General features: G+C 28.3%; 3 protein-coding genes across 5 annotated transcripts; all 3 read right to left on the bottom strand.

Annotated features, from left to right (window-relative positions):
* Window positions 1-519: 519 nt before the first annotated feature.
* Mitofilin (inner membrane mitochondrial protein mitofilin) lies at window positions 520-4,292 on the bottom strand. 3 transcript variants are annotated; one of them, XM_035089568.1, is made up of 14 exons: window positions 4,073-4,292; window positions 3,712-3,791; window positions 3,585-3,650; window positions 3,304-3,513; window positions 3,161-3,225; window positions 3,002-3,094; window positions 2,715-2,916; window positions 2,102-2,639; window positions 1,809-2,037; window positions 1,585-1,743; window positions 1,401-1,504; window positions 1,108-1,295; window positions 803-998; window positions 520-678 (listed from the first exon to the last, which is right to left on the bottom strand). In XM_035089568.1, exons 1-14 carry the CDS (start codon window positions 4,103-4,105, stop codon window positions 667-669), a joined length of 2,175 nt encoding a protein of 724 aa, XP_034945459.1. In that variant the 5' UTR covers window positions 4,106-4,292; the 3' UTR covers window positions 520-666. The 3 variants fall into 3 exon arrangements, with proteins under 3 accessions (XP_034945459.1, XP_034945457.1, XP_034945458.1); XM_035089566.1 differs by having other exon boundaries at window positions 3,919-4,291; XM_035089567.1 differs by having other exon boundaries at window positions 3,304-3,510; window positions 3,919-4,290.
* A 989-nt stretch (window positions 4,293-5,281) lies between these two features.
* LOC118070770 (eIF-2-alpha kinase activator GCN1) lies at window positions 5,282-15,028 on the bottom strand. Its single transcript, XM_035089580.1, has 7 exons — window positions 14,942-15,028; window positions 14,760-14,862; window positions 14,357-14,552; window positions 10,077-14,236; window positions 6,840-9,967; window positions 6,546-6,767; window positions 5,282-5,648 (listed from the first exon to the last, which is right to left on the bottom strand). The coding sequence occupies exons 1-7, from the start codon at window positions 14,954-14,956 to the stop codon at window positions 5,520-5,522; spliced, it is 7,953 nt and encodes a 2,650-aa protein (XP_034945471.1). The 5' UTR covers window positions 14,957-15,028; the 3' UTR covers window positions 5,282-5,519.
* A 534-nt stretch (window positions 15,029-15,562) lies between these two features.
* Window positions 15,563-17,830, bottom strand: LOC118070771 (ovarian-specific serine/threonine-protein kinase Lok-like). The gene is made up of 6 exons (XM_035089581.1): window positions 17,398-17,830; window positions 16,973-17,248; window positions 16,637-16,890; window positions 16,348-16,551; window positions 15,950-16,285; window positions 15,563-15,883 (listed from the first exon to the last, which is right to left on the bottom strand). Exons 1-6 carry the CDS (start codon window positions 17,567-17,569, stop codon window positions 15,629-15,631), a joined length of 1,497 nt encoding a protein of 498 aa, XP_034945472.1. The 5' UTR covers window positions 17,570-17,830; the 3' UTR covers window positions 15,563-15,628.
* Window positions 17,831-17,932: the final 102 nt, after the last annotated feature.

The raw sequence follows: 17,932 nt of genomic DNA, 5'->3' as shown, positions 1-17,932 counted from the left end.
TGTTATTTATTTGATTTATGTAAACTAGGAATTAAAAAATAATAAAATCATTTTTATTTAGTGTAATTTTTGAATTTTCATCTTCTGAATATTTAATTTGTGTTAGGATCTGAACGTACATAGTTTAAAAACTTTGTATCCAATGCATAAAAAATTTTCAATGAAAAGTCAACAGTTATCTACATTTAACGTTTAAAATTTAATCTATATTAAACATTTATAACGCATTATGTTTTTTTTTTCTTTTGAACACAATCATTTGTCGTTGAGGGTATCAAAAATTCAAATTTAAAAATTTTTAAGATAGTTTTAATGTTTAGTTTATGATAACAATTTGATTATTTCAAATTGATGTATATTATATATATATTCCGTTAATTGTTTCGATAAAAAGTACTAAATGACAATATTGAGGAGTAATCCATAAATAAAATTTATTATTATTTTTATCTAGAGAATTTTCACAGTCTCTAAACATAGATGAAAAATCACTAACGCAATTTAAAATGTTATATTGTAGTAGTTACTTTGGATGATTATTATGTTATAACTATGAATATCCATTAAGTTGACTACGTCCAGTTAAATCCATTTTTCGGAAAAGCGTTTTTTGTGTTATTCAAACAATAATTCAAATTTATAGACGCGACAATTCATAAAAATTATTTAATTTACAACCTGTAAAAAGAATATAATACAAAATTTATTTAAAAAATCATGATAAAAAGGTCATAACTTAAGTCAGGAGCATGTTATTGTATGAAAATAGAGATAATAAATATCAATTTTATCTGAAACTTACTTTCTGCTTTTCATTATTACTCAAAAATAGTAGACTTATTGCTCCAGTATAAGCTATTAATATATCTACAGCCTGCTTTGTTTCTAACAAAATTTTCATTTCATTCATCCATTCTTTTGCAACAGATCTAGATGCACCTTTTAAAAGATTCATGTATTTAAGAGCCATCTTGAAATCTCCTCGATCAAGCCAGAATCTGAAAATTTACAATTAATATTAACACCATAGTGGAATAAAATTAGGATACAAAAATAATAAACTATTTGAATGGTTTATATTAATAATATCAAACGAGGGATGTTTACCGAGCTCGATTGAGAATTTCGTAGGTATCAAATTTGTTAACATCAATAGGTTCATCAGCCAGTTCTTTTTTAGATAGCATATTTGTATTATTTTTTATAAGTAAATTTTGAAGATAACTCAAGAAATATATAGGTAAAGATGCACCCTCTTCCGGAACAAGTGCAAGTTTCTTAGCTGTATGTTCTACCTATTATACAAAAGTTAATTTTATTTTAATTGTATTAATTGATTTAATTTGGTTACTAAATTTAGAAATATGTTGGAAACAAAATGAAATATTGTAAAATCTTACTTGTAAAAAGCGTGCTCGTAATGCAACTTCAGAATAAACACCTCTTTCTACAGCTTCTTTAGGAATAGCAGCAAGTGTTGTTTGAATAAGAACATCATCTTTTACTAATAAATATTTTTTTAATGATGATGAGTAATTATTGAAAAAATCTAAAATTTTTTGAAAGTATATATATTAAACTTACGTGCTATATTAGAGACGGCAGTTATTTCATTTTTTAATGGTTTAATAACAGGCTCATTTATTAAATTATTCGATTCTGCTTCGAGTTTTTTTGCTAAAGCTTGACAAGCAGCCCATAAGAACTGTGCTTTAGATGCACCTTTTTCTTTATTCAATCTAACTGAAATATTATAAATATATTTAATCATAATAATTAATGGAAACAATGAATTTATGTAAACCAACTTTTGAGAGCTTCATCTAATCCTCGTAAACGACCAACAATCACAGCAATCTGTGATTTATACTTATTAGATTCTTTTTCTAATTGTTCGCTCAAAGAACGTTGTATCATTCTTTGTACTTCTTGTTCCTTCAGATCTAGTGTTTCTTTCATTTGATCCGCATTAATTTGAGCTTGTAATTTTAATTGATTAACAAGATTTTCTTCAAATACTTTTCTTTCAGCAAGAAACTATAGATATTAAGATTAATTATTATCAAAAAAGTATTACGCTTATTATTGCAATTTTACTTACTGCTTTCTGAAATTCATTTTGAAGTTGTCGCCTTTCTTTTTGTACTTCTCTAAAAATAAGTTCGTTTAATTTATTTTCATTCTCTAGTTTTCCAGATGACATAAGTACTGACTTTAATTTTTCATTGCCTAAAGTTTCAAGTTTTTCTAATTCAGTTTGAAGATAGTTGACTTTATTATACATGTAAAGAATAAATAAGTCAAGCATTTCCGCATTTATTGATGAACGTTTTTCATGTATTTTTAAATTAGGAAACAAAATTTCCAATTCTTCATTAAAATTTTCTTGTGCAATTTTAACTTTTTTCCAAAACTGTTCAGATACTTTGATAGTTTGCTTTTCACTATCATACTTTTTTTTAGCTTCAAGAATTTTTGCTATTGTTTTATTTATATTTTCTTTAGACGATGTATAAGATGAATCAGTAGAAAATTGGTCTAGATATTTTGATAAATTTTTCAATGAATTAAAAGCATCAGTTGCATCTTTTTCACATTGCGATATGGCATTTTTCTTTTCTTCCGTTGCTTCTTTCAACCTAATAAAAAAATTCATTATGTAAATATTATTTGTAATAATTATTTTCTTAATATCTATTGTCTATCATAAGCACTTTTTCCACATTGATGATTTTGAATAAACGGTATTTTCTTCCAAAATTTTGATAATATATGAGTTATAATCTTGAATCATTTTAAAAGCATCATTATAAGAATTAACGGCACTCGTTCCTATTTGATGGCATCGATTGTCTAGTTCTGAAAGACTGATTGGTTTTGATGGTGACGGGCTTTGAATGATAGGTTCATTTTTTACTGTAACAAAGAATATAAATTTTATTTTTTTTATGATAAAAATTACTTTATGATATTGATGTAACTATTTAGAAAATAAATTTACCATCTATGATATCTGAACTTTTTTGACCATCTTCTTCAATACTCTTGGTATTCAGTTTGAGGTCAGGAATATTATCTAAATCAGTTCCTTGTGCTTGAAAAAAATTTATAAAAAATTTATATTATTAAAATTTTGCACAAGTAATTTTTTAGCACATACTTAATTGTTCTTTTTTAGTTGAAACTTTTTTTGTTGATTCAGCTTCCTGAGCGGCACCAAATATGCTGTAATTTATTTTTATTCATTATTAATTTTTGAAATTTAAGTTTCGATTCGATGAATGTAATTACTTTAATTTATACCTGTCTTTTACACTATTAAAAAAACCGAAAATTTTATCAACATGCGAATTGTCTTCTTGAAAAATAACTCTAATTGTACGATCAGTGCCAGGAATCCATTTTTCCAGAGTTTCTCTAATTTCTGGATTATTTTTCACTAAAGTTAAAATACCAAATGTTCCCAACGTAATCGTACTAAAGATAATAAAACCCTTTCGACTTGATGTTCTACTTGAAAAAAATCAAAATTTATTAACCATTCAATATAAACAGTAATACTAAAAATAATGATGGACACATACTTTCGTTCGCTTTTAGATGAATATTGTATAGTCGATTGTGACAATATTTTAAATCTCAATTCAGTTCTAAAAAAATTAAAAGCCATTATTAATATTGTATGTAATTGTAATATAATTTTATAATTACCTCTTTTTATGATTGACACAAATTGGTAAGTAGTTGGATTTCATTGAAAAAAATAATTTTGGGTTACGATATTTCGCAATCTAAATAAATAATAAATGTGACTTATTAAAGGTCAACAATACATATTGAAAATATAAAATTTTTTTACAAAAATACTATATGTTCTTAGCCCAAAATATCAATTTCGAATATCACTTTAAAACTAACCTCATATGTCTTATTAAGTGGGGTTAACCATAAGTGCAAGGTAGTTCGATACATATTTTTTTAAAATTTAATTACTAATTGATTGGTTTTTTATTCAAAGACTCGATTAGTTATAACTATTTTACAGATTAAGAAATGACTGTTCACCACTCACAATACTGAGGTTGTTTCCTAACCAACCCCTCATTGAGCATGATTTTAAAATCCCTTGAGATAGAGTCTGAAAAGTCACTTTCTGATTGGCTGAAGGAATCTGTATGTTAACTAAAGGGAAAAATAGGCAGCAAAATATCACAGTCTTAATCCTAATATTTTACGTGTATATAGGACATGCGATGCTTGTTGGACTCTATTTAAAAAGATTTTACATGATTTATAACAAAAATTTTTCAACAGAAAAATAATATATTAAAAGCTGCGCTATGATGAAGTATTATCACCTCAATTTTTACTCTACAAAATATAATTTATTTATGAGTTATTTCATGAAAAATGATTATAAATAATTTGAAAATTGTGTGAAAGATTTTATACAAAAATTTATTACAAAAACTTGATAATAAATTTAAAATAATCATTTCATAATAAACAGCTGATGACAAAAAGATCCGCCATGATACTCGGTAGAAATTTACTTTTCTTGTGTTTATTATAATTGTATATTTAAAATGTCTTATTTTTCGATGAAGATCTAAATCATAAAAAAATATTTATTTTTCACAGAGTAATCAGTAGGAAAAAAGTTTTTTGCCTTAATTTGATGAAATTTTTTGTAAATTTGCAAATTAGTACAAAATACGTTTAATACACTCGTTTCTATGCATATATTTTTTTCAAAATAATGACAATAATATTATATTTTATGTTTTAATATTAAAATTTCCTTGATTAAATCAGACAGTTAACAGTATTTTAAAATTTAAATATTATTTGCAATAAACATTTAATATGAAAAATTTTAATTGATATATTTGTTTAGATGTTTTATCTTTTTGAATCCGTTTATTTTTAAAGAATAAAGAAAAAAAAGAAAACAGTTTGAAACATTGAATAGTTAAAAAAAAATTAAAATTAACGAATTCCTCAAATGAATAATTTTTATAATTGTTAGCTTGATTACATAAATTTTTATTTCATTATGTATACAAATTGGTTTAACACCAAACTATAGTACGAAAGATTAAAAAAGGTATTGTTTATTACTTACAAATTTACTTATTTTATAAGTAATAGTAGTTATTCATATATTTTATGTATGTTTATACGTCCAAAAATTTGATTGATCGTATATTTCATGTATACACATATTTAAATATTCAACATAGAAAAAGTTGCATTTTTTTATTATAAATTTATGCTTCAACGATCTTTTTGTACAATGATTTAAACGTTAACATGGACAATTATCGTAATAATAAAAATAATAATACAAAAAAATAATTACAGTAACAATATTGATGATTGCAGTAATAATTATTACAATTGAAATCAAAACAGTGTAATGTGGGAGTATACCAATAGAAATGATTAAATTTCCTAATATTACGATTAACTTTTAATTGAAATAAGTAAATTTTTAATTTTGATAAAAATATTAATTTTCACGTAAGTAATGTATCATCTAATTCTTCTATTTTTCCTTCTGGTTGTGATAAAACTTTACGCAAGACTTTGCTTACAACATCTGAAAGTGATTCCCGAGCACCAGGATCCAGTAAAGTAATGCATCGCTAAAAAAAGAATTTTTTTTTTAACAAAATATATAATTAAATTACATTTTATTCGAAAGTAGTATCGGTATATACTTATTCATTATATTGTTAAATATATATATAGATATATATATATATATATATATATAATACTTTTTTATATATTAAAAAAAATCTATTGAAATATAATATTTATTTGATTTATATGAAATGTTTTATTTTCAAATGCAGGAAAGTTGAAAGTGCTTATTGAAAATTGACAATCATAAAAAAGCTATTCTGATAATTAATAACTTCTTTCTACAATTTATAAATATTTTCTATTTACTTAAATCTTGTATTTATCGATTATTTTTACTAATGAATTTGACAAAAATGAAAGTAAATTGTTAATGAATACTTGACATTCCATTTAAAAATAATACGAATTTTATAATCATGCAAATTTATCTTTCATTTCTTTTTCTTCAAGAACTAACTGATACTCACTAAATCTTTTTAATCTTCATCAACATTTTATAAATATTTTATTATTATTTTTTGATCAATTTTTTGTATACTACGTCGGTACTTTTGAATTTTTAAATGTTATTTGTGTATGTAGTCTCTTTTAGGATGAAATATTTTAAAAATAAAGTAAATTTTTGCAATAATCGACGTCACTATTATAAGAAAAATGATTTTTTTAAATATAACAACTACTTAGTTAAATGAAGATAGTATGAATGGAATTCAATTTCAATTATTTTTAATTATTAAATGATGTTCCATATATAAATATCTTACATTAAAAATTTTAAATAGTTAATTTTCACTGTAAAGTAATTTTATATCAGTTATAATTAAACGATAAAGTTAAATTAATTTTCTTTTAAACTAATTATTAATAAAATCATAAATATATATAAAACTTACTTGATGCTCTTCATCACCTTGCTTAAGTCTTAGTACTGCAATAAGAGCTAATTCACTGTTTGCTTTTACATATCCATTTTTTTCCTTTGTTCCATTAACTAACATTGGTAAAAGTGATTTCAATAAATCAGTAGACATTTTTTCCGGAGGAATATTTCTAGCTAAGTGGATACAAACTCTTGCTAAAAGTTGCTTGACTTCATTACTGTTATTGTTCATCGACTGAAAAATTTAAAAGAAAAATTAATTTTTATTATAAGTAATATAAATAAATTTATTTTCATTATAATTTACTTTCACGAAAGGTGTTATAATCACAGGTGGAATCACGAATCCTTCTTGCATTAAATGTTGAAAGAGATATCCGCAAGCACGAACTCCATTCATAGTTATTTGGACACGGTCTGTTTGTAAGTAAGTTAATATCATTTTGCAAATTCGTTCTTGTTCTTTTGGAATATAAATAGTTGTTGGCGATTCTTTTAAAGCAACAAATAACGCAGCTGATCGTCCATGGCGTAATTGCCAGTCGACGTTAGTATCATTATTAAATAAATGATCATTAAAAGCAATAGTAAGTTGTTCTGGTGTTAACCAACGAAAAAGAGCACCATAACATCCAGCAACTGCATTTCTTGTAACGTCTTCAGGATGTCCAAGCATTGAACTTAATAAAAAAAACACTTGTTTTCGCATAGAATCAGTCATTTTATCACCTGCTGGAGTTAAAACACCTCTTAAAGCTTGTAACATCGTTTCTCTGATAGCTGAATCATCCGTATTTTTAATTCCTGAATGAAGCTCTAAGAAAAGTGGATCTGCTCGTGTGTGAATAACAATGAGATTACTTAAAGCATATGCCGCTTTCAATCTTACTTGTCGATTGCTATCATTTAAAGCTTTAAGGAAAGTTGTTTGAAGCTGAGGAAGAAATTGCTTCAACATAACACCAACTTTCCCAAGAAGTATTGCCAAAGTCTCGAGTACTGCTGCTTTAACACTCCAATTGAATCGGTCACCCAAAATACGAATAAGTGGTCCAGTAATATGAACAACACTTGGCTGAAGAGCTGATGCATTAGTTAATCTAATTACTTCACCAAGACCTTGAGCTGCTTGTTCTTTAGCCTCAGGCATGCCATTAAGAATCGCTTCTCTAAAAATTGGCAGTATCGGAGTTATACCTTTTGGTAGACAAAATCCAGGAATTAATTCTTGTTCTTTAAGATCAGATGCAGCGAAACGAACTGCTTGACGAATGTCTTGTAAATGAGAAATTTGTTGGTCTGAATCCAAAGTTTTTGTTACTGCTGACAAAGCTTCCCAACTTTGTTGTAAAACTTCTTTGTCTTTGTCAGTAAACAAATGAATTAATCCACGCAATAATTGAGGAACATATTGACTGTAATCCGCTCTGGAATCTCGACAAAATGCACAGAGAAGAGTTGCTGCTCCTCTTCTTCTCGAAGAATCATCAGCTTTTGTTGCATCCATTAACTGATCCATTACTGTACGAACACCAGTTTCATCAGATATTGATAAAATAACTGCTTGGCAATATTCAAGTTCTTGAGTTTCATTAGTGGTTCCTTGAGCCGAAGAAAGAGCAGTCAAAAGTGCAGGAAGAATTTTATGAAGAAATCTAGTTAAAGCTTCACCCGCGACACTGGCTAAGATGGAAAGAGCTTTTGTATTAACAGGTGGAGTTGTTAATTGAGGTACTAAATATGGTAAAACAACTCTTGATTTTATAGCCATCACTTGACGTAAACCATCAAGAGTATTTTCGGCTATTGCTGGATCTGGTGAATTTAATTGAATTAACATAGAAGGAAGAATGTCATCAAGAGCACGAACGCCAACTGTTGAATGAAGACTGTCAAATGTTTTTGCTGCTGCTTGTCTTACTTCCGGAAGTGGATCACAAAGAGCTTTTCTAACTGTAGGGACAAGACTATTGACAAATGTTAGTACCATGTCTTTACTAGTACTTGCCATTATTTCTGATAGGCCAATGCAAACACCTTGTCTTTGATCTGGCTGATTACTTTGAAGTCCTCGTTCGAGAATTGGAATAATTTCAGGTAAAACTCTTTCTCCTAATTTCCTTACAAGATCTCCAAGTGTTCGCGCTGCTACTTGACGTTTATCAAAACTTGTACTTGCCAAACATCCCAGTAAAAGACTAAAAAGCGTAGGTAAAATTTCCCGAAGTGTTCTAGGTGTATTAGTAACAACCACTTTCCAAACGTGAAGTGCTGCTTGCCGTACCATCAATGCAACATCAGATCTACCCATGTACAGTCCTGCCAAAACTCTATTTCTTCTTTCAGCACCAAGAGCATTGATAATAGCATGATGGGATTGTTCCGTACCAAAATTATCATCTTCACTAGCTGTCTCTGTTGACATTTTACCTGAAACTCCAGAAATTCGATAAAGAAGATCACCAAGAAGTTGAACTGAAGAATATCTAATTCTCCAATTATCATCAAAAAGTCCTTTTTCGAGTTCTGGAAGCAACAACATGATAGCTGAATCTGCATAAAGTGTTACAATTCTTTGACCAGCCCTTAAAGCTGTTTCTCTAACATATTCGTTTTCGTCTGCAAGAGCCTTGAGAATTGGGTTGATAATTTGACCAATATATGGTGTAAATTCTGTAGTAAATGCATTTGGCATATAAATAAACATCATAATGTATCCATCTTTAACATGAGGAGCAATATCAGTTCTTTCAGCGGTACTTATTATTTCTGGCATCAGTTTATGAAGTTTCTCTACTCCTAAACCTCGTACAACTTCAGATAAACCTTGTGCGGCACCAGAACGATCAACACTACTTGTTTCTGATGTTAATGTTTGCATAAGCCATGGAAGAAGATCTTCAAAGCTTGATTCACCCATTCCACGGACCATAGCTCCAAGTGCTCGAGCAGAAACACTTCTCACTTCTGGTACAGGATCCAAAAGACTTGTTTTAAGGCCTGGAATAATTGTAGGTAAATAAGGTGTTAAATCTTTTTGATCTGTTAGTGAATACATATTTCCTATTATTTGAGCAGCCATTTTTCTTGTTTCCGTCGATCGATCCATAAATGCCCGTTGAACAACAGGCATGATAAGAGCAAGAGATGGAGCATCAATAAAATGTACAAATTGGGTATCTAACAGAGTTTGTAAACACATGGCTGTTTTTCTAGATGGATCTTGCAAAGCCTTAAGAAGTACTGGAACAATTGCTTGAATCTCTGGATTTCTTATAACACTTCCTATAACTTTTAATGCTTCTGCACCTGCTTCTTGAACTTTAGTATGAGAATCACTCAAAACTTCAATCAGTTTAGGAACAATATTTGGTAAACAACTACTGAGTTGTTTTGGTGCACAATATGCCATCGCTCCAAGCAATTCTACAGATCCTTAAAACAAAATGACACATTAAATATAAATTTATCATGATTATTACGATATATTAATATAGATTCAAATAAATGAAAAATCTAATTTTAATTATTAAAAAAAATTTACCAGTTTTAGTTCTCCAAGAATCTTCTTCTAGCGCAGCTAAAAGACTAGGTAAGACTAATTTAACTCCGTGAGCGGAAAGTTTACTCATAACAACTCTTGCAGTATCGTCAGTAGCCGTCCTTACATATTGACTAGAATCTCCAAAACATAATAATAAATGGGGTAAAACGTGCACAATATAAGGTTCAAAAAGCCTTCCAAGCATAGTACAAAGCATTTCAAATGCAAAGAGTGCTCCTTCTCGATGTCTATAATTTTTTTTATCTCGAATAGCTGAAGTTAACTTGGTCATAATATCTAATTGTTTGAGAGCAAGAATTCCCATGCCTTTAATAATTCCAGCAAGTCCATAAGCAGCTCCTTTTCTTTCTCCATATTTATCAGATTTTAATAGTTGATCCATAAGATTTTCAACAATTTTTGGAGCATCTTCTTTGATAGAAGGAACCAAATGAGGTAAACAGTTTGCAACAGCTTCTTGTACCTGTTGAGAGGGTGTTGATAGTGCTGTAATAAGTCTCATAACAATTGGTTTAATTCTTGGATCATCTTTATCAAGGTGTCTTGCTAAAGAACCCATTAAAATGACTACAGATTGTTTTACAGCATCAAAACTACCAATTTTTGGAGCTTTATCCATAAATTCTTCAAATACGGGTAAGAGTGATGTAATATTTGATTTTCCATGAAGATCTACTGCTGCCAAAGCAGCAGTGAGCATTTCTTGACGAACAGATGCATTCCTATCACCTAATCCGGTTAATACAAAAAATTCAATCAGTTGATTAATAGTTTCAGGGCTTATTAAAGGTGCTAATTGTGTTAAAGCTAATGCTACTCCTCTTCTAGGTCCCCAAATATCTATAGGTTGCTCTACAACTCTTCCAAAGTCATTTAATTTTGGTGGAATCATTGCAAGTTTTTCTTTATATAATTGTAGGAGATTATTTAAAATTTTTTGTACTAAATGTGTATTATTGGTAAGGAGAGATGCAAGAGCATATGCTGTTGCTTGTTGAACTGGCTCAACTGGATGAGCTACATCTTGAATTAAATCATCACAGAGAATGTCTCCATTTGCGATACATTCACTTACTTCCCAGATTTCATTTGCTAAAATTCTACACTCTTCATTAATATCAAATTTTGAAATCCAAATACGTCGAATTAATAAACGATATAATTTTTCATCAGACTCTTCTGTTGGAAAACTTTTCCGAAGTATCATTAGAGCTCGAAGAGCAGCATCTCGTACTGTTACTAGAGGATTCTCTAGGGCACTAATTAATGAATTAATATCATCAGAAGTAGCTAAAGTAGTTCCAAGTATACCACTGCCAGAATAGGCAACATCTAAGAATGTAGCGACAGCATGAGATTGAACTCGACCATTAGTTATGCCCATTAATTCTATTAAAAGATCCAACATTTGTTTTCTGGGTAATAATCTTGGATGTCTTGGATCATTCCAATTGTTTTCTTCCCCTCTTTGTTTAGCATATTCTTGAACAATATGTAGACCCTGAGTTGTCATACCTTCATCTTGCCAAGTAAGTAATGTTTTTGTAATAAATGGAAAAATATAACAAAATGCTGGTGCATTCATCAAATATTTTTGTTTAACAGTTAAATTATGTAATAAATGTAATGTTCTTTTAACTGTTATTTCTAGTTCTTCTTCATTCCAAGCAGGATCCAAGTCACACTGAGGCTGCTGTTGACGAAGAGTTACATGAGCAATTAAATTCTTTAAAATTAAATCATCTGGTGATCCCATAGTGATAATTTTTTGAAGGTCAACGTACAATTGAGATAGTATTGGAGCTGCTAATGGTGAAGATAAATTTTCTAAAATCACTGGAAGAAGATCTTTAATGTAGAAAGATAATTTAAAACTATTTCCTCGTACTGCTGAATTAATCATTGAAATAGCACAAGTAATTTTATAAAATAATTTACTTAATCTTTCCCTAATTGCATGCTCTTTAGCAATTTGAGCTTTGAGAATTTCTTCTTGTTTTGGGGTTAATTTTTGCTCTTTAATTTTACCTTCTCGCTTTCTTTTTTCATATAATTCTCGTCTAAGCTGATGTTCTTCAAGTTGCTCTTTGAATGAATAAGCTTTACTTTCTCGTTTCATATTCATAGAATATAAAATATCGTTTTCATCATTGTCAGGAAGAACACTTTTATCGTATAGTTCACCTTCAGGTGTTTGATAAATAAAATATTCATCTTTTGTAACTTTAAGTATTTCTGGATCATTTAAATTATTAATGACATTTTCTATTAATGAAGGAAGTAATACTGCTGGTGCAAAGTTAATTATTGTAGCAAGAGCATTTTCATATGAAGGTGTAGGTTTGTAATTATCAATAAACATTACATGTATTTCATTTTGATAAATTTCAAAAAATTCGTGTGGCTGTTGTTTCATGTTTCTACATATTTTAATCCACAGATATGATACATTTTTCATTATATATGGATGATGAGCAGGAATTAATGCATCACCAAGAAGCTGTAATTTTGGATAATCACATGAAAAAGTTGCAGAACAAATAGCAACTAATCCATCAGCTAAGCAACGTCCATTAAAATCATAACTATTTGAATCTTCTTTATTCTCTTTTTCCGAATCCATTCGAATTTTTAATGTATCAAGCATTTTTTTAAATTCTTCAATCAATGCTTTAACAGGATCATAAAAGCTCAGTCCAGTCAACATTTTCTGGAGAAGACTTGTACATCGTCGTCTAGTACTTTGATTTGATGCAATAACACACACAATAATTGCTCGATAAACTCCTTGTAGAGTTTTTTCATTCAATCTATCAGTAAACTCCATTATTAAATTACTGCAAAATTGCATTAAATAAAAAAGATTTTCATCTCCACAGCTCGTTAAAAATTTATCGGAAAAAAATATTTGATCATCAATAGCAGTCCAAAAAACACTTTGTTTATCATTATCTACTTGTCCTTCATTTATTAACTTGAGTAATAAAGTAGCTGATATTAGACCTTCAGTAACGGCTGAAGCTTGATTTGACTGTTGAATAGCTTTTGTGATAACTTGATTTAAAATTGGGATAACAGTTGCAACAGAAGACATAAATGGAAGTGAAAATAAAAGTTTTATGAAAGCCGTACGGATTCCTGTACTAGAATTCTTGGCATTCATTATTTTTTTAAAACTTTCAATAATATTTTTAGGAATTTCGTTTGAAAATTTAATGCACCAAAGACTCATCATTTCTAATGCATAAATTAATGTTTTTTCATGTACTTCAACATCCAAAATTTGAATAAAATGATTACAAGCATGTTCTGCAACTTTTTGGACATTACTTCCTGACACTGCATTAAAGCTTAAATTTCCAGCACTCTGAAGAACTGTTATTTTATGTGTAGCAACTGTTAATTTACCTTCTGAGCCATGAAAAATTGCAAAAAGTGATGATAAAAGATTTTCTAATGTTCCTGGATCAGAGCATTGAAGAGCTAAACATCGAAAAGCATCCGCAGCATCATTTCGTACATTATCTTCTTTAGAATGTAAATTAGGAAAAAGTCCTTTACTGATATTTTCACTATATCGACAAAGATCTAAATTTAATCCTGATAATATATGTCCTAAAGATTGAATAATAATTTCAGGATTTCTTAACATTGCTTTCTGTAAAGCAGGAAGTAATTGATTTTCAAAATCATCATGAGTTAGTCGTCGAAGAAACGGAACTGCTGCATCAACTACAAAAAGTGCAGGTTTCTTTTTTGAACTAATACAAACCTTTACAAAAACTCCCATTAAATTAGTTTTAAATGAATCTATAATATCATCTTTTTTTTCATTTACCAAATGTTGAATTAATAAACTTGAAAGAACAATAACTCCATTACTTGCTTCTAACTTTAATAAATTATTAATATAAATTTTTTCGATGCCTGGTTTACTTTTCCATAAATGAATGAAAAGAGAATAAACTTTTTTACTTAGCTTACGATCATTGCATGCTAAAACAGTTGCACTCAACATTGCTTGAGATTCTATCAATTTAAGACATTCTAAATGATTCTCAAATTCATTTGTGTTGATTGAATGAATAACCAGATTTGTCCATTTCAAAGTAAGATATGCAGTTAGTGCTGTGCTTAAACTGTAAAAAATAATATCTAATTTAAAATTTTTCACATTCGATAAACATTTAACTTTTAAAATTTAATAAAAATAACTCTTCTTTTCGATACGATTAGTAAAAAAAAATATTAAAACTTACGTCGGAATTACACTTTGATGCCATAAAGCTTGCTCTACAACAATATTAGCCATAGCTTTTATTGTGAAATCTTGATGATGATTTAATAAAGCACTTATTAATTTTTTCACATAAGATTGAGATGCTGTGTCTTTATATCGATGAAGAGTAATTGATATAACTTTACACAACCCGATAACGACTTTTTCAGTAATGCCTATAAATAAAATTATGGAAAGTTATTGTCTTAAAAAAGTTAACAGCATATGTTGAAGGTTAAAAATGATGTTTTATTTAGAGATAAATTTCAATTTAATTAAACATTATAACACATAGGTTCATTTAAATGAAAATATATTACTAATTAATGAAAAAAAAATAACATTAAATGATTAAATTGAATAAGTAAACCAGTAAAACTTACCAGGATTTGACAATACATGAATAACATTTTGTATAATTTGCTGTCGTTCTTTTTTACGTGAAGTTTGGATACGATTTGGTAGATCTTTTAACGCTTTCGCTAACTGAAATTAAATAATTCAATTATATAAATTTATAGCTTTACCAATTGACAATTTCAAGAATTCCACGTGACAGACATACCTCAATATCCGCCATATTTTAATATGAACCGGCATACACATATACAGTTTCACACATATCTATGTCGCTCAAAGAGGCACTGTTCCCTCTCTCCATCGAATTTTTAGTACATATAATAAATATGTAGTAAGGACGACGCGTGATTGTGCCAGCAAACTAGTCCGTTTGGTTCATGGTGATGATGATATCGACATACATGGTTTATACACGATGTAAACACGATGTTTTTCTAATTAATTTAATTAAAAATAAAAATATTAAATAGATGTAAAAAAATATTTTTTATTTGCAAATGTATCAAATATTAACAATAAAATTATTTAATTGCAGTATAATTAACATTGAACAATTTTATTAACTGAACTTATATTTAAACTAATACTTAATATTTATTTGTACCTTCGTCATGTTATAAATATATCTTTTAATTAAAATAATTTTTTTGCATAATCATAATATTAAATTGTAATAAATTTTTTATCAGTAAAACATAGAAATCAATTTAAAAAAAAAAAGAAAAATAAACAACAAAAAACAAAAATTAGGAATGTTTTATAATAATCTTTGTATGTTAAAGGTAATGTAAACTTGAAATTTGCATTAAATGAAAAGAAAAAGGAATAAGAATTAGATAAGAAAGTGATATTTTTATGTCTAAAACACAAATAATTTAGTAAAAATTTTGGTTTAATTAATTCGAGGTTTTTTGGCTACGGGAAGTCGTAGACCAAATTGGGGTGAATCTTCTTGATCTCTTGAAAAACCACTTCTTTTCTCTAATTCTTCAGATGAATCAACATTCGGTGGATTGTTTTCGTTATTATATCCATTTAAAAGCCTTCTTATTTCAATTTTTATGTCACCATCTTGTAGCCATTGGTCTACTAATACTTCTCTAATTGTTTTTCGTCGGCAAGGGTCCACTGTCATCATACCTTCTATCTGAAACGATTAAATTGAGTTTGATTTTTTTAAAATATATGATAGTAATTAATTTTTAATACTTACTAGATTTATTGCTTCAGGAGAAACTGTTGAAAATTGTGAATTAAAACGATAATGTCCATTTATTATTTGATCATGAAGTTCCATTTTTTTATTATGAGTAATAAATGGTACACATCCACTGAGAGTAACATAAAGGATAACACCAAGACTCCAAATATCTACTTGACTAGTATATGCTCCTCTTCCTCCTGTTTTTAGAATTTCTGGTGCTACATACATTGGTGTGCCGCAAAAAGTTTTCATCATAGTTTGAGCATCAACTAATTTCGACAATCCAAAGTCTGATACTTTTACTAGTGGATATTTCGCATCGGAAGCTAGTAATATATTTTCCGGCTGTAATTTAAAAAAAATAATTAATAATAAATATCTTTTATGCCAGATAAGACAATTAAAACCTTTAAATCGCGGTGTGTAATTCCTTGATTGTGAAGGTAGTTTACGGCCTCAACTATTTGATAAAAAATGAATTTCGTTTGTCTTTCTGCTAATCCAGAATTCATACGAATTCTATCAAATAATTCGCCTCCTTCCATAATTTCCAACATTATGTATAAATTCATTGGTGTATCAATAACTTTTTCCATTCTTATTATAAAAGGCTAGAAAATTATGAATGATTAATTAAATGATATAATAATAATAATAATAATAATAATAATAATAAATTAACATTTAGCTACTCACATGTTTTAGAGCTTGTAATATTTTAACTTCATTTAGAATCTTATCAGAATTATCAATAGCGATTCTACGATCACTTGTTGTGTGTCCTTTTTTCGAAATTATTTTCATAGCATAAGTTTGGAAATTGTTTTTGCTATACACCATTTTGACTTCCCCACAAGCACCAAATCCTAATGTTCGTAACGTTACGTATTTTGATTTCCATTGTGCTGGTAAACTATTGAACCCATAAGTTTCAGTAATAAACTTAAAAACTGTAAATAAAAATAGCATCTTTATAACTTTTGTTATTGTTAATTCATGAAAAAGTTTGAGAAATATTAAAAAAACAATTACAAGAAATGTCTCCTTCGGCAAGTGATATTACATCATTATTGTCTAATACAACTCTTTTACCGCGTCCAACTTTTACTTTATTAACAAAAGTTCCATTTTGACTACTATCTTCAAGATAAACGACTTTATCATTTTTATTATTAATAACTTTTCGTATTATTTTAAAGTGTATTTTACTTATTGCCATTAATAAATTTTGCTTTAAAATATTCTGTGCTGTAAATATTCCATCACAATTAGGGTCTCGTCCAAATGTATATATTTCTTTAGTCATTTCTGTAAAAATTTTTATAAACATTAAATGAATTATAGTACTTATCATTTAATTAAATAAATCAAAATAAAAAATTTAGACATAATAAAACAAATAGCTTTCTTTACTATGTTGCAAATATTTTAGAAATTGTATAATAGAGAAAACTTACGGATGGATGATAAAACCACTCTGCCAGCAAGAGATGATTTGACTGAAGGTATTAATTGGCCCCAACTTTCGTTAACTTGAGATTGACTATCTAGATGCTGTGATTGAGTGAATGTTTCGGCTGGTTGGGTATCAGGCAATGTTGATTGCATATCTATGTTGTCCTGATCCATTTTCTCAATTTAGATGTAGAAATTTAATTAATTTGGAATGATTTAATGAAACGCACGAGTAAATAAAAAGTTTACTGAGGAATGGTCTAAAATTTTTGAAAATAACGGTTTTACTGTACATCAAATTAACCCATAATTGTATCAATATAATTTGAAATATAAATTTATTGTATTGTTTTACGATAACAGAAAAATATTAAACACACAACTGCGCACAACTGGCGGCAATGTGCCTTGTGATGCATAAACAAGAAAGAACAAAGACACTATACATTACAGAAGCCCGGTCGGTTCATTTTTCTGATGTGTCACAAGTAGCGCCGTTTCTCACTCTATAGAGATATATCGGCGTCACTATTTGTA

The sequence above is a fragment of the Chelonus insularis genome, unplaced genomic scaffold (genome assembly GCF_013357705.1).
Source record: "Chelonus insularis isolate UGA/USDA-ARS -01 unplaced genomic scaffold, ASM1335770v1 contig_67_pilon, whole genome shotgun sequence".
Lineage (NCBI taxonomy): Eukaryota > Metazoa > Arthropoda > Insecta > Hymenoptera > Braconidae > Chelonus > Chelonus insularis.
This window is presented reverse-complemented; position numbering and strand designations above follow the sequence as displayed.